This window comes from Anoplopoma fimbria, chromosome 22, assembly GCF_027596085.1.
Source record: "Anoplopoma fimbria isolate UVic2021 breed Golden Eagle Sablefish chromosome 22, Afim_UVic_2022, whole genome shotgun sequence".
Lineage (NCBI taxonomy): Eukaryota > Metazoa > Chordata > Actinopteri > Perciformes > Anoplopomatidae > Anoplopoma > Anoplopoma fimbria.
Genome location: NC_072470.1, coordinates 8752374 through 8768626, shown reverse-complemented (window position 1 = coordinate 8768626; position 16253 = coordinate 8752374). Strand labels below are relative to the sequence as shown.

The 16253-nt window shown below is 42.5% G+C and overlaps 1 protein-coding gene across 1 annotated transcript in view; it reads right to left on the bottom strand.

Moving 5' to 3' along the window:
- LOC129111483 (neural cell adhesion molecule 2-like) overlaps positions 1-8411 on the bottom strand; it is a 71389-nt gene extending 62978 nt beyond the window's left edge. The window contains exons 1-3 of the mRNA XM_054623453.1: positions 8303-8411; positions 6898-6972; positions 328-534 (exon numbers count right to left, since the gene is read on the bottom strand). Of these exons, the coding sequence (XP_054479428.1) occupies positions 328-534; positions 6898-6972; positions 8303-8411 (391 nt within the window). The remainder of the gene's footprint in view (positions 1-327; positions 535-6897; positions 6973-8302) is intronic.
- Positions 8412-16253: the final 7842 nt, after the last annotated feature.

The window sequence follows — 16253 nt, the reverse complement described above, 5'->3', positions numbered from 1 at the left end:
TCTCATTATGCCTGGCAGGATCCGAGTCCCATGGCATTACGAGCTGTCATTACACTTTAATCACAAGAATGAGTGCAACACATGCTCTCACACACAAAGTTACAAGAGGACCTAAAATGCACATGCACACAGATAGAGCTGACATTTCTGCCAGCTTGTGGCTGTGCTGAGGCTGAGAATATGAATAGGCCTCCTACCTCTGTGATCAAACACTAATGTGAGAGTTTTATTCTCTTCATGTCTTCATTTCTGAATCTCCTCAGGAGGCAAACAGAGAGCATCTGCAGGTGAACGTGTATGTGAGTGCACATTATCTGTCAGGCTTACGGTAGATCTCCAGCACCACCGAGGCCTCCTCGGTGTGGCCGCTGCCGTCGGTGGCCTGGCAGCGGTAGATACCGGCGTCCTCGATGATGGCGTTGTAGATGATGAGCCTGGATCGGGACGTCTCTGTGTGGAGCGCCATCCGCTTGGAGGGCAGGATGCGCTCTCCCTGGGGGTTGTACCACTCCAGCCTCACTGGCTCGCCAATAGCTAGGAGCAAAGTCAGAGAAAGAGGGAAAATACAGTGATTATGATAAGAACATTTTACTCTTTTTATTTTTTTAGCAGCCAAGGATCATATCGATATTCAGTTTTCCTTTCATGTTTACATTCACTGCCTATGATAACTCCCACTCACCCCTGAGATCTATTCACAACATTTAAATGCCTAAAGGCCTTTATCATTTTATTTGCAGCAACTTGCCTTTTTTTGACTTCCATTCATTTTTTAATAAATTGAACCTGTGACCATTAAGTCCCAAGATTATTTGTGAGAATATTGAATTGCCCATGAGTGACATTAACTTGGCATCTCTGTGCAGGAAAGTGAGTCCGCCTGCAGTAGTTCTGGAAAGACTACACAGTTTGAGAAAAGCTGGTTGCAGAGGATGCACGTCTAGTTTTAATCTAAATGTTTTGGCATTTGTGTCCTTTTCAAACTGATCAAACTACAGAGACAACAAGGACTGAAAGAGAACGGAGGCAAATCATTTAGTTGCCCAATTGGGACTGATTTCACTATAGTTTAATTGACTATTTACGATTTAATCTGATTTACATTGTGGAACATCTTATATAATTATGTTAATTGTTTGATTTGATGAAAGTCATAAATCACAAGTAACGTATTGTTTAGGTTTTGTTTTCATACAGTGCTGTTAAGGTTTTATATGTCACTAAAATAGCATTGCTGCTGGCTTTGGTCCGCTGAACAGCTGAAGACCATCCAACGTTGTTGTTGTTGTTGGAACTTGTCGAGTGAACAGATGGCCTGAAATTATATGATTATGTCATAATCTTTGGATTTACATAGTTTATAAATCTGTAAAGGAACAGCGACATATGTAGGCTGTAAATCGTATTCTCGTTTCCAAGATTTCACACAAACACTGACACTAAACACAGAAACAAACGGCAGGCCTGATAAACGCTAACTTCATCCCTGATTAAAAATGGCGCTGTGGAACATGGACTCATCTGCGGGCTACTGCAGGAGGTGATGTGGCCATCGGCAAGCAGCTGGTGCCCTTTGCCTGTAAATTCTGCAGATAAAAGTGACAGTGTGGAGGGCCTTCACCCGGCCCATCAATCAGCCAGAGCCTTGAAGAGGAGATGGACTGATGCTTGTCCAGTCTCTCAGAGACATGTCGCTGGATTTAAATGAGGAATCAAGAGAAACAAGAGCAGATAATAGACGTAATACAAGTTCGTGAATGGGTGAAATGGGAAAAGCCAGTGGCAAAGAGATAACCCCAGAGCAAGAGAGCGAGAGAGCAGGAAGCAGGCGGATTGAATGCTCTCTATTCCCTTCAGTAACTATCAGCAAGATGCCCTTGAGCAAAGCTTTTAACCTCCAGCTTCTCAGCTGGAGTGATGCTGTGTGCCGGTTCATCTCAAGAGCTCCCAGGTGTTACTGTGAGGAGAAGTCTTGTTGTAGGGGTCGGATTAAGCTGGAAACATATTTGTCCAGCATGCATGGTTATATAAGTCGGGTATAACATCAATAATAATCTCTCAGTTTGATAGCGAACCGGGATGAGCTGATTTGCCTCTTGATGCCTACACTTTGCATCACAGATAAACAGTCTCCCACTCTCAACCCAGCATGCTATCACCCATCGTAAATGTTTTCACCAACCATCAGCGTCACGTCTTTGGCACGCATGTCTGCTGCTCGTTAGTTTCAACGCCAACAAATCCGATGAGGCAATCAAAACACGAAGCATGACCGAAACCATATTACAGTAGGAGCCATTCTGCTTTCCTTCACACGTGGCTTCCCACTGGAGCCGTGTGCCGCATGCGGGTACTTGTGGGGAACAGATAAGCGTCTAGCATCGCTACAGGCGTCTCTTTATACCTGTTAGCATTACAGCGTTATCACCCCTTCACCATTTCACAGTCTGTTGACAGCAGAGACAGCGTAATATGTTAGAAGTTGATGTAGCCGGCGCGGCGACAGGCCATTTGCTTCACAGAAGACAGGAGTGTGTAGCACGATGCCCTGCTTTTCACGCTCGGTCCTGCCTCCCTGTGTGTGTTCTCACAACTGAATGAATGGCTGCTGGATATTTTGTCAAACCGCTCTTAAAATCTGCATAAGCTCTGGCATTATTAAGGATTCTTGACAAGAGGGAACGCGCAATGACGGACTCCTCTGAAGGTAGAGTGGAAAGACAATGAATTTATTCTTTTTTAGGTGCTTGCAAAATGTCTAAACAGCAGCAGGCTGATTGATCGCCGGCTTCTGTTAACCGCTCGTGAAAAGCGACAGCTCCACTCTGTTTCGGGTTGAATTTTGAACCGCACATGGTAATAAAACTTTAAAAAAGCAAGGTGTTTTCAAAAAAATGTTTATGATCCTCCGTGGCAGTGAGGGAGCAATATAAAGAAACTGAAATATTGAAGCGATCTAAGCCTCCTGCACAGGGCAGATTATTGACTAGACGTGCCCCTTGGCGCCAGAATTAGCCGCGCGCAAGCCGAAACACTCCCACGTCCCCGCGGTGGCTGGCATTGGAGCCGCGGTCGTAATTGATTCAGGTCTCCGGGGAGGCAGATAGCAGGGCGGAAACAAGAGCCGAGCAGGGGAGGAATCACGCTGGTCAGCATGTACACGGGTGCAGCTTGACATGATGTCAGAATTATCGGTTACATATTCATCTCTGCCTCTCCATCTCCGTCTGCGCTGTAATGTCTGAGGGGTGTGACCTCCCCTGCTCTAGTTAGACGCATCTGAAGGAAACCACATGGAAACATAAGAACTGTTGGTTCTCATTTGACCAGTGAGGCTGCCTTTGTAGCTGCCTTTTGTTTTATTTCGCAGCCAACACTTGTTCTGGCTTCCTGCCACTGCAGTCATAGGGGAGGTTAAACACACACCTAAACACCAGTTTATCCGGCTCCTTATTTGTCACGCCAGGAGCTCAGCTTCATTTAACCCTGACAGGAGACCCATTCTCTCCGTGGTTTGTTTGTTTCCTCACAAAGGTCTAACAGAGCATTTAAAACTGAATGCAAAAATGAGTACTTACATAACTACTTTTGTAACAATGCACAGGTTTTCAGTGGTCGGTCTCATTTGTTCTATTGCTAACACCTAGAGTGGTTCTATCTCTATCTCTAGGTATTGAGTATTTCCATAAGTCTTGAAGGAAATACAATTCCATTAATCTACCGTTATGACTTTAGATTTCTATATACTGCATTATGTTTATTCAGTAATATACAGTAATATACAGACAGCAACACACTTAGAATTAGTGGAGAAACCTAAGAAAGGAGCGGCTTCTACACAGTGAGCAAATGGTTTGATTAGTGCAAAATAATGTTGAATCTCAACCCAGGTGAGCGCCAATTGGAGACTTAAGACAAATGTGTTATTGGGTTCATGTCAAAATCCAAGGGTCTGTGTTGGTGGAGATATATATTGTGTCAGAAACCATCCAGGAATTCCAGTTTGTGTAAAACATCTGTAGGTTTGAGGGCTTTTCATCATTATCAAGGGTCAAGTTGCAGTTTCGATTCATGTCCGTCAAAAATATTAGCACTACATAATGTTAAAAAACATTTTATGTGAGGTCACAGTGAGTTTTGACCACCGAAATCCAATTAGTTCATCCTTTAGTCCAAGTGGACGTTGTGCACGAGAATGGGACAGACATAAGGTCGTAGTGACCTTGACCTTTTGCAACCAAGATCCAATGGACAGGGAATGTTTTTAGAATAATGGTGTTTATCCAGAGAGCTGCAGGTCCATCACCACAAGAAAATGTTGTATTCTGTATCTGTACGTGGTTATATATTGTAGTATTATGACAAGGCTGACTCGTACATTAAAACATATCAGTACATTTAAAAACTGTCAACTGCTTCAAATGCATCCACGAAAAACAGCTAAATGTAGCTTCATAAAATAACAATGTCGGATTGTACAAGATGTGCCATAATGATGTTTGGACTGGTACATTGTGAAGTGCTCATATCTCTCATTTCATGCATTTACCATAGAGACACCTCTGGCCTTTCCCTCAACTATGATGGAAACAAACAAACCAGGAATAAATTCACTCCAGGTGCACGGTGACACCAGCACAAATGCAGTGTTCCTCTTCCTCTCTCGCAGCCCACTTAGAGACGACGGTTTTCTAAAGACAATCTCTGCAGCCGTCCGCTCTGCAGCTCAGCTCACCTGTTTTTTTCTCTCCGCCTCTCACTCACTGTTTTCCTTTTTCTCTTTCTGACCCCATATACCTTCTGCTGTTTCTTTCTCTCATACCATGCCATAGCCTCAATTCAGAATCGGCGCAGCAAAACATATTTTTTAGAGCGTTTGGATGGAAAAAAAAGACATTCTGTAGAGCGAGGTAATGAATAAAAACTAATTCTGCTGTAGAGACGTGTGTCGTGTTTTCTCCTAAAAGCAAGAACTCATGAATAGAAGCCACATCAGTCGCTCTGAGGACGGAAGATAAAAGGGTTTCTAAAATGAATACCGAGGAGAATAGAGGTTATTCGATTGACATTTATCAATTCATTTTATTTGTAGTCTACAGCAAAAATTGTACGCTTTTGTGTTCGTCTGTTCATCAAATGTTCACATCTGGACATTGAATATCAAACCATTCAAATGAAATGATAGATACCTGCATTGAAGCTCTATGTGATAGCCAGAAATCCCTACTCTGTTCATTTTAAAGCAGAGAGAAACTTTGTTTGGAAACTTTAATTATTCATGACCAAATCAGTTATTATCTATTAATCGTTAACTAATAAAAACTTGTTCTGACTTAGAAAACATATTTTCTCGATCAGCTTCTTATTGTGCGATTCTTAATGTGATCCTACATGAAAACCAACGTTTTGTTATTTCAAATGAGAGATTTCTGTATTTGTGTTTTTGTCTGATCAAATGAGCTTTGTTCCCCCAAAACTTCAACTGAGATGTTTTATATTTAATCATGGATGGGTATAGAAGAAAACTGTGGGGCTTTAAATAAAAGTGAAAGGGCCTTTTCAGTTGAAAAGTTTAAAGTAGAACGATGGGAGTACGGATGATACAAGAAAAAAGTAACTTAGTCCAAGGCAAGACATTGACGTACGTTTTGACCTGAAACAGCATGTTTGAAGAATTTTCAAAAAAAAAAGTGTGTGAAATGAGGTGTTCAATCATTTTAACACTGCTGCCAATTCTTCTGGCAATTTCTGAAACAAGACAGATTTGTATCGAACAAGTGAATTGATTTCACCCAGGTTCTTTTCTCTCAAGAGCAACACATTCACCTCTCCGTTCTGCCTTTCTTCACAAATTGCCCGAACCCGTGAATCAACATACAACATAATTGCCTTTCTGTGCCGTCTGCTCCTTTCTTTTCTCCAATCCATATTCATGTGGGCCTAATTCATACAGAGGGACTCACCGACTTAAAACTAAAAAGTCACTTTTAAATTCTCCGTTGGTTTGCAGGTTCACTCTGGTTTCACTGGGATTTAGCTTTTTGCCTCTGACTGTTCTGCCCTGCTTTTTCAGCTCCACTCCAGTTGGCAGGACTGCATGTGAATGTGGTAAAAAAAATATTTAAAAACAGGCTGAAAAGGGCAAAAGAAACCGTGACATAGACACTTCCTCTCATGCACTTTTGCCATTGGAAGGTGACTATTTATCTCCCACCTCCAACACTCTTTTGCTTCAAAGCCTTTTCCATTCTTCTCAGTTCTGTCGCTTTAGCTCTTTCACAATAAAAGCGTCTACCTTTGCCTTTCAATTCCTGCCAGTTTGGTTCCATTCAACTCCATTCACACACCCCTCCATTCTGTCCTTCCCAGCACACGTTGGACCTCCACACCCCCTCGATGCTCCTCCCGGTGTGTGTCTCTGCTCCCTTGGCTGTTAGCTCCACGCTGAGTGGGCTGGCAGGAGAGAAGAGGCAGCCAGCAGGAGGCGGGCTGGGCCTGCCAGAGTGTGTTGCCACCCTACAGAGCCACTGGCACCGGCCTCAGGTTCTCTGTTATAGCCGAGTGTTGCTATACCGTTCTGAGAGGACAATGAAGAGGAGGGGCGAGGTGCGGGTCCAGTGCCCATCGAGTCAAAGAGTCACTCACCATATGGACAGCATGGATTGTGTTGCGTTCACTGTCATACATACCACAAACAGACTTCAGAGGCGGCGATGTAAAACCCCCTGCTGCTCCCCTGACCTGCCTCCAAACACACACACACACACACACACACACACACACACACACACACACACACACACACACACACACACACACACACACACACACACACACACACACACACACACACACACAGTACATGCACATAAAAAACAGTGTGTGTGGCTGTCGTACCTGTGCAGATGAAGAACTTGGATTCTCCGACACTTAACTCCACTTTGTTCAAGGATATGGACACCTGCAGTGCAGCTGTAATAGATAAAGAAAGAGGGACAGAGAAGGACAGAGAGAGAACGGGGGGGGGGGAAATGGATTAGCTGTTGAAGTCTGCTGAAGAGACATAACACAAAATCACTTTCAAAAAGTGTCAGCTTCTTTACAGCATTGTGGCTCATTTCCATCTTTGTGCCAGATTTTCAAACTATCTGAGGCCGTTTTTCCCTTTCAAAGTCACGATATACTGCATTTACGTGAAAAGCAGTGTGCAGTTTACATGCAAATACCCCCCCTATATAAATAAGAAGCCTCTTAGAAATAACCCACAATTACAGCTGTTGCGAGGACAAGATTGTCCCTGACGAAAAGAACAATTTCTACATTTTATCCAAACTTGAAATGCTTTTCAAAGTTCCTGTTCTCCTCACAAAGAGACAGATTTGCTTGATACCTTCTATTAGGCACATGGCTGTTTGTGACAAGCTTGTCAGTTCGTTTCACAATGAATGGGGATCCTTTCAGCTGGAGGTAATGCTATTTGCAGCTGTTGCTCTTGACAATGGGTGTATGCAGTGAACAACAGTGGGGTCGGGCTTTTAAGAGGCTGAGAAATGGCAGATATCAGTGAATAACTGCTTGTATTTTTTTTTTTTTCACATCCTCAATAACAGAGTCTGAGAACTGGAAATGTCACTGGAAGAAATCCACCTTAATGACACTAAAAATGAAAAAAAACATACTTGCAAACGGCTGCATTGCCACAAAAATGTGCAAGCTACAATCAAAGGTTGTATGTATATGCTCTTGTGGGCTACTACTGTATAAAGCCACACAATAGGGGCTGAAAAAGGAAGTAAGCTGGCTCGATCTTAGCTGACATGAATTTCTCAAAAGGGAGAAAGAGGATTGTACCAAAGATGAGAATCAGACAAAGAGAGGGAGTGCTTCACTGGCAGCCCAGCAAGCTGGAGCAGAGAGTGTGTCGAGCAGAGAGTGTGTCTAGATGTCTAATGTGATGAGCAATGATTGGCAACTCAGCGGGGAGAGGGTCATTTTTAGGCCGGAGCCTCTCGACGCAGCGGTAGTCTCGCCCCGGCGCTGAGTGAAGAGAGATATTTGATGAGCCTGCCATATCTGTGCTCCTCATTCGTTGCCCTCAAAAGCTGCAAGTCTAGTTAGGATCAAACTGTAACCCCCCCCACACACACACACACACACACACACACACACGCTAATGGATGTTAATTCTATCTACAACGCTGGGAACTCGATGGCAGAGCTCAGGGCGCCTGTCAATAATGGAGGAAATGATTAAATGATTATCCGCGGCTTCTCGAGGCGAAGGTGGCTGCAGCGTCCTCACACTGAAGCTGCTCTCCAGCTGTTCTCAATAAGAGCCACCTGTCGTGACTGTAGGCTGCCCATAGGGGGCAGTAGAGGGGCACTGCCGCCGTCGCCTGAGGAGGCGACATGATGAGGTTGAGGAGCTGCCTTATCAATGTATTCGATCATTTCTGCTGTGTGACTCCACTCTTCTTGCCCTAAAGAGCAGAGGTCGAGACACTTATAGCCACAAACGTTTCCTTATTACAAACGGCATGGAAGCACACAGCTGCTGTACTAATTGTACACAGTGTTGCACACCAAGTTTCACGGTATGACGTTTTTATGCTTGAAATAAGTGTACTTTTCCATCTTGTGTTAACAGGAAATGATACGAGAAAAGCCTCTGCATCAATTAAAATGTGAATTTGGAAAAGCACTGCTATTTGGGAATAATTTAAATGTTTTTTTTATACTCTTTTCCCAAATATTTTGCCATGACTAATGGGGACAGTGACTTTTCAGTCCAGTATTGCGGGGAAAATGCTGCAGACGGCAGCCGCTAAATGGTCTGCGGTGTAATCTCTTGGGGAAACTCCTCACCGTCAATGTACGTGTTGTTGCCATGACAGGCTCAGCTTTTTATTATTAAGTGTCTGAAAACATTATGGAAAGAACCCGACGGAGAAATAAAACGTCTTTCTTCCCCTTTCATTTTCTGTTTGTGCCATGTGACATGTAGGCAGAATACTACGGTGGAAACGTGCGTGACAGTTGGAGAGAGGATTGCAGATGTTGTCAGAGTTTGTTGTGTTGGAGAACAGAAAGCAAACGATTTCCAGGGTCGTGGCTGAACATGTAGCTGATTAGAGCGAACAGACAGACTGACAAGACGTATATAATAACATATAGAAAACAAGCACTCCTAGTGGACGTATATTACAATTACATTACAGCCCGTTTAGTGACTGTAGTCTGCAGCGTTTTCCCTCAATACTGGACCAATTTCAAAAACGGTTGTCAACATTAGTCATTTAGATGCAAAAGAAAAAATGGAAAAATACACAAGTTACACTTCTTTGAACCTCTTCGCCACCATCTGTAATCAGTGGGCAGCTCTTTGTGCATTGCATTGTGGGAGAGTAAACACACTATACACTCCGAAGCTGCTTAGAGTTGGTTTGTAGTATGGCACTGAGATACAGCTGCTGTCTACATACACATGTAGTGCTTCAGATGAATGCAAATACTGCTCTGGGGTTGATTAATCATGTCTATTTAACCCGCTGCCCTTCCACACAGCCTTGCCTCTGACTTAAGGCAGATTCCTATCAGCGCTTCAAGTAGTTTAACGGTTTTCAATTATTAATTGATCCCGGTCTGACCATGCTGTATGTGATTGATCACGTAATAAGTTCCTCACAAAACCCAGCAGGCAAAAGAAAAACATTTTTTTTTTTGTATTTCTCTGCTGCCTGAGTCATTGTTGTGAATCACATAGTGTAATTAAGTTCAACCTAGAAAATAGAACAGTTCTTTTGCCTTTTTTAAGATGAAATACACGACTGTCCCTCCAGCGAATATATACATTGGCATTTTAATGAGAATGCTGACTGGATTAGAAATTGGAGAATTTGTTTATTCAACACTGTCTCGCCTGGCAGGGACACAAAGAGACATACTAATTACATCCATTTTCAGAAATGGAATGTGTTCAGCTGCGTTCACCTGCTTATTACAGAGCCTGGGTCAATACGTTATGAGCCTGGTAGCAATTATCAGCTCCAATTATTAGCTCCACTGAGAAGGGATGGAGAAAAGAAAAATAAGACAACAGACTAAAACCATTGATTTCCATTTGTTATGTGTCCGAGATGGTCGATGCCATACATGACTCACCAGCTCGCCTAACCATGAGACTAACGTAATAAAAATAATAATTCCAGCATCAATTATTATCTCTCTTTGCCCAGAAAGGATACCTTGACGTGTAAAAGTGACACATTCCTCTCATATTTTGGAACCTTGTGAATAGAAGTTGTCATGAACACTGTTATGCCCATCTGACAGCGATCATAAACCAAAAACAACGGACAGATGATGCAGCTGTGCCACACGTCATATTTCATTGTAGTCACTTTAAAAAGCGGAGCTGCAAAGCGAGGATGTCTTATTTTGTTAAACGCCTGTCGCCACGGCTCCTCTGTCCTAGCGTCGCTTCCATCACCTCCTACGCTTGCATCTCAGGTGGGAGGGACGAAGACGTGAGGAGAGGAGGTGAGGAAAGGAACCGCAAGGTGCAATTTACTCCCATCACTTTTGGATAACAAACATTTTTACGTTACCACCAGTTTGAAATATCTTGTCATGATGCCAAATCATTCTTTTCCTCAAATAGAGGTCATCAAGGTCAATAGCGGAGGATGTTCTGACGGAGCCGACCTCATGACATGACTCGGCGACATCTGGACCCAGTGCGACAGAGTGTGTAAGTCAGTGTGACTAAATCTAAAGCAGACTAAAGCAGACTAAAGCGGGCTAAACGTAGCGTTTGAATTTAGCAGCAGGATGAATCCAGTGTTTGAATGACGGAGGGTAGAGTGTCCAATCAGCTGGCAGAGAGATTCTATAATCCTGTACTCCATAAAAAGCCATGGCTAAATAAAATGCACCACAGAGAACGTGCCTTTGAGTGTTTGTATAGATGTTTGTACATGTATAAGTGTGTGTGTGTGTGTGTGTGGGGGGGGGTGGGGGTCTGTGTGTATGTGTGTATGTGTGTAAATGTATTAAGCACACAGAGCAGATAGGCCCTCAGGCGTACAATGCTCTGCTTTAATTGTCTGTGATTCTGTGGAGGAGTTGAAGGGAATTCTTCCCTTGAACCACAGAGACAGAGGGAGAGTGAGACAAAGGCGAAGAGTAAAGGAGTGGGTAGAGCAGGAGCAAAAGGAGCAAGGAGATAAAATACTAATTACTACGTTTTGTATTCACCCGAACCTCTGGGTCTTGTGCTTTCTTCAAAGGTGTTAGTGAAGGTAGAGAGAAAGATGATTTCCAGTAAGAAATCAGCTTCAAAAACACTAAACAATCTTTGAAGCTGCTCAGGTGAGCAGTGGCACAAGGGACGGAGGGAAAAGTGCAGATGTCAGGGATTTTCTTTGTTAAAGGAAATTTACACAAAGCTGGGTTTTAGTTTCGTCGTTATGGTTATTATTTCTCTTGCTTATGATAACATTACACTTAAGTCCAATTAAGTTTTTTTTCAATTTCTGTAGTCCAAAATCATTACTACCTGAATTAATACCCATGACATTAGATGTTTCTTTTTATGTTAGTTGCTATTTCTCACCTCCTGAAATGTGTTTTGAATTTTTACAGGACACGCCATCATTTACACTGACATCCTTCATTTACAGTACAAATGTCGAATACACATTTATATAAATGATACGTTTATTAGATTACTAATGTAAATCCCAGTTCCATTTTTCTTGAAATAAACAAGATTAAAAAAAAAAAACAGCCAGTGTCCCTCCAAAGTAACATAATAACACATCAGGCTTTTGCAGGGAGCATTGAAGGCTGGGAAATGTAGTGCATTGTGTTTTTAAACCAGAAAGAGAAGAAGAGATAGTATGTTCGGTGAGGCATCTCCAGAGATGACCCAAGCCTGTGAGGCAACAAACTTAATCAGTGATATGTTTTCTTAGTGAAGTGAGGAGTACATCTGACATGATATTGAAAAGTTCTTTACATATTTATTTCTCCGGTGCAGGCAGAGAGCTGTGAGTAGAAGGCCAGTGCTTACAGTATCAGGATGATTGACTTTGCATAGTAAAGGAAGCTCTTGTGAATCAGTTACGGCCAACTTTTCCTACGCTTCAGTCAAAGCCTACCTGTGAGTCCTCTATATCTGTCTGCAGAACCAGCCTGTTTCCATGCCGGGGAGGAGAAGAGGGAAGAGGAGAGTGCTGGCTTTACTCAGCCAACCATATCCAATCGTGCAGACATACAGCATCAGACCACGTGTTAGAGTCTCAGGCACAACCCACAGCTACCTATTATCTTCCCTCTCTCTCTCTCTCTCTCTCTCTCTCTCTCTCTCCCGCAAACCTTCTCTGTATCTCTGCTTTTCGCTCACCAACTGCTTTGCGATTTATGTCTCCTTCCTTAAGCCTCTCTTGTGCTTCAGGCTGCGGTGGTCGTGATGGACCTCTCTCTACGAATATACCCATACCATAAAACTCCAGTCATGCACGCACACGCACACGCACACACACACACACACACACACACACACACACACACACACACGGCAACACCCAGATGTTTGGTTTCACACAGAAGTGAAATTGTTTGCTAATTAATAAGAAAAGGCATCTTGATCTTATCTAGCAGGTGGCTAAAATGACAATGTTTTGCTCACACTCCCTTTGCACAGAGAGAAAAAATGATTAAAAAGACGAGTAGTAGTACAGGAAACAAAATATGCACACAAACTTTGCAGGCTTCGTTGCAATTTTGCAGGCTTGATATGGATTTTTTTTTGTCATTTGTGGCTCATCATATCAGGAGATTGGAAAAATTATGCAGGCAGCCCTTGGGCCACTCAGTAGATTAATAAAATTAGCTGTAGGGAAAGGCACATTTCTAATTATGACTGAACGAAAGTTCATCAAAGTCCCATCGGATCTTTCTGAAAAGGTCACTACATGTCTTTCACATGACTTCCTGAACTTTTTGTGCTACTTGCATTTTATTGGACCAACACATATTTTAGACCAAAGTTATCATTACTAGTAGAGGTAGTCCTTGTTATTGTACGAGAAGAAAATTCTTCAACAAAATGCTTTTAAAGGTCTGTTATTAGCTCCTAATTAAAAAAAAAACCAAATGTGGTGTTTGAAGAAGAAAATCTTTTATTCTTTATGTACTACTGAAAATTAAAATGCACATTTTGTTGTATTTACAGTTTTGTAATAATAGACATCGGTATTGATTTCGAGACCACTATTTGAAGGTCTTGGTCTCGTCTTGGAAATCAACTGTATTTTTCCCAGTCTTGTCCTTGGCTCTTGTATTTCAGGATCGGTCAAAGACCACAACTGTGGGGATATCATTTAACTGTAGTGTGATTGTTCAAGTTAACCCGCATACAGTATATATTTTTAAGATTAACTATGGGGATCATTGATGCATTTGTTGTGATTCCTCAATATTCGTCATTGCGACATATCAAGGTTAGTTACGAGGTGAAATCGTCAGGTCTGTTCTACAATCAATCCGATCAATTCAAGTCCATCTGAGAAGCTGTAGGACAATGACTGTAATATTCCTAGAGGACCAATCTGTCAGCAGATTGAACAGTGAACCTGTTGAAAGCAGGTCAGATAATGGAGGCTGTGTCAGAGGTTACAAGAGTTGCTCGAAGAGAAAAAAGCAGAGCTCAAAAGTGGCAAAGCAATCATGAGCCATGATCGAAATAAGGACGGTTAATAGCCAGCGTTCCAATTCTGGGTTTTCAATTGCTACATCGCAATCAGAGCTGCTTGATGTCAAAAAGTGTGTGTGCTCCTTGTGCACACTGAGGTGTCACACAAACAGACTTGACAAATGCAAATTCACATGTGTAGAGTACAATATGTCAAAAATATTCATAGAGCACAGCACCACTCAGACAAACATAGACTCCAGTATGACCTGGGTATTGTCTCATAATCCCTTTCTTCCATATTCTCCTTCGCAGAGATGATTTCTTTCCAAGATTGCGCACAAACTGGAGCTTCACAATGTGATAGAATAAATCCCATTTGCTCGGATATCGTGTTCATATTTATGGAAACATAAGAAAAATGGGGCCTGTAAACATAGGCGCAATATAATGTACTCATTCTTATTCCTTTATACAAAATAGATGATGCCCTATGCAGAAACTTTCACCATTGCTTTGCTATTTTTCCATTCTTTCCTTTTCTCTGTGCACTTCTGAGTCCTGTGTCTAATCTATTAATCTTTATTTTTTCTTATCTCTTACACTGTGTCTGGATTCCCTCCCTTTTTATCCCTCCTCTCCCCCCCCTGTCCTCGGGCTCCAACCTGTTTCTGCATATGGCAACATCAGCGAGTGTGCTTTTCTGCATACGCCAACATCAGCAAGCAGCTGAGAGAACTCTGGGGCGACAATAAATCCAGGTCTGTCAGTCAGACGGGATGATTTGCTTCCCAACGCCCCACATTTTACTTCAATTCTTCCCCATCAGCCTTTTCTCTCTTAAGACTGGGCATCATACTCAAACCTTACCAATGTGGACTAAGTAGAACAGAATCTGCCTCCATCAACTTGAGTTGCAGTTATTCCACGTTAATCTTCAAATACTTACACAGAACTACGTTTACAACACTGCAGAACAATGCCGAGGCGATCAAAATCAAGGTGTCTTTCCATCAACACGCCAGCCTATATGTCGGCCTTGAATGCTAATGATGTGTTGACCAGGTGTAAGCTTGTAACATGAGTAGAATAGAACAAATGGAGCAGCGCTGACGGTGTTAATGAGTCGCCTGAGCTGCTCCGTTTTCCAAGCAATGTGTCAGATTCTTCTACGTCTTAATAAGGTCATCCATCAAGACGAAAAGGTTCCCGTCAAATGATTATGGTAATAAAGCCAATTAAAATGGACGGCCATTTTTCTGAATACAGAAAAGCTCATTTAATTTATATATACTTATATATATATATATATATATATATATATATGTATTAATGAGAGGCTGCCCCTGCCACTATACTGTCGCTAAGCAATGCTTCGCTGTCGACTTTAAATTCAAAACAGTGTCCTGGAGGTCGACAGAAAAAGGACATTTTGAAATGATATCATCAACATTTGTGTCCTCAAAGGCTGATCTCACTTCAGTGTCACTGTAGCATCTTGTCAGGCGACTCGTCATTAACAGTATGAACAGGTACACGCTGTTCCGAGCAGCAGGGGAGAGCTGGTTTTAAAGTTTAAAGGCTGCCACAGATTCTCGTGGCCTCAGCTCTCATCAGCTGTTTCTGGAATTCTTTTCTGCAAATAGCGTGGAAATGCATCAGTCCCAGCAGAAGTAAAAGTCTGCAGCAGACGGAGGTGGAGATTTCTTAGACAAGAGAATGGACTGGAGGTTTGCTGATGATGGTCCCAGTCAAATTCAAAATTTCCTGCCTTTCAAACAAGCATAATATATTGAACTCGTGGAAGGGCCGGCTGAGCTCAGCTGATTATTTTACTGCCCCTCTATAAGCACACTGAGACGGGCAAACACAGAAGTGATGGGGGAGGAGGTGACTCGATTGAGTTGGGCGAAGAGTGATTCAGTAATAAAAGCTAAAGGCCTTGGAGGCAGTTTCTGATTTCCAGGCGGTGCTGAGGGACGTCTCGTAGGTTGTGGGAGAATGAAGGTCCAACATTTGTAAGCAGCAGACAGATGAGCAATGAAGTGTTTGTGCACAGAAGTCGACTCGCAGACATGAATAATCATTATTTCCACATGAAACGGAGCTTATTGTGTCAAATCCTGGATACTAATGTGTGTTATTTTGCCATCTTTGAAGATAAATGGCAGTTTTAGGCCATACAATCAAACTAAGCAAAATGCAAAGAGAGGATGAGTGTCATGACGAAACACCAAGAAGTACTGTGGGCTACTGTCAGCAGGACGAGCTTTCCAGTGAAGCTATGTAGGCGTTATAGCCGTCAGATTTACTAAAACATGAAGCAGGAAAAAGGTTTGCTTTTGACGCCTCACTCCCACCATTCTACACTCCTTCTCTTCAACCTGCAAGAAAGAAGCAGCAGCGGCAGCAAATAAAAATAGAAGTAATCCATGTCTTTGTACAGCCGTTCTCCTACGACAGCTGTTTGTGTGGAAATAATGCCACTTATGAACGTTTTTAGAGCAAACAAATCACAATAATTAGGATTCTAGTTAACTAATGTTAGCTTGTCCAT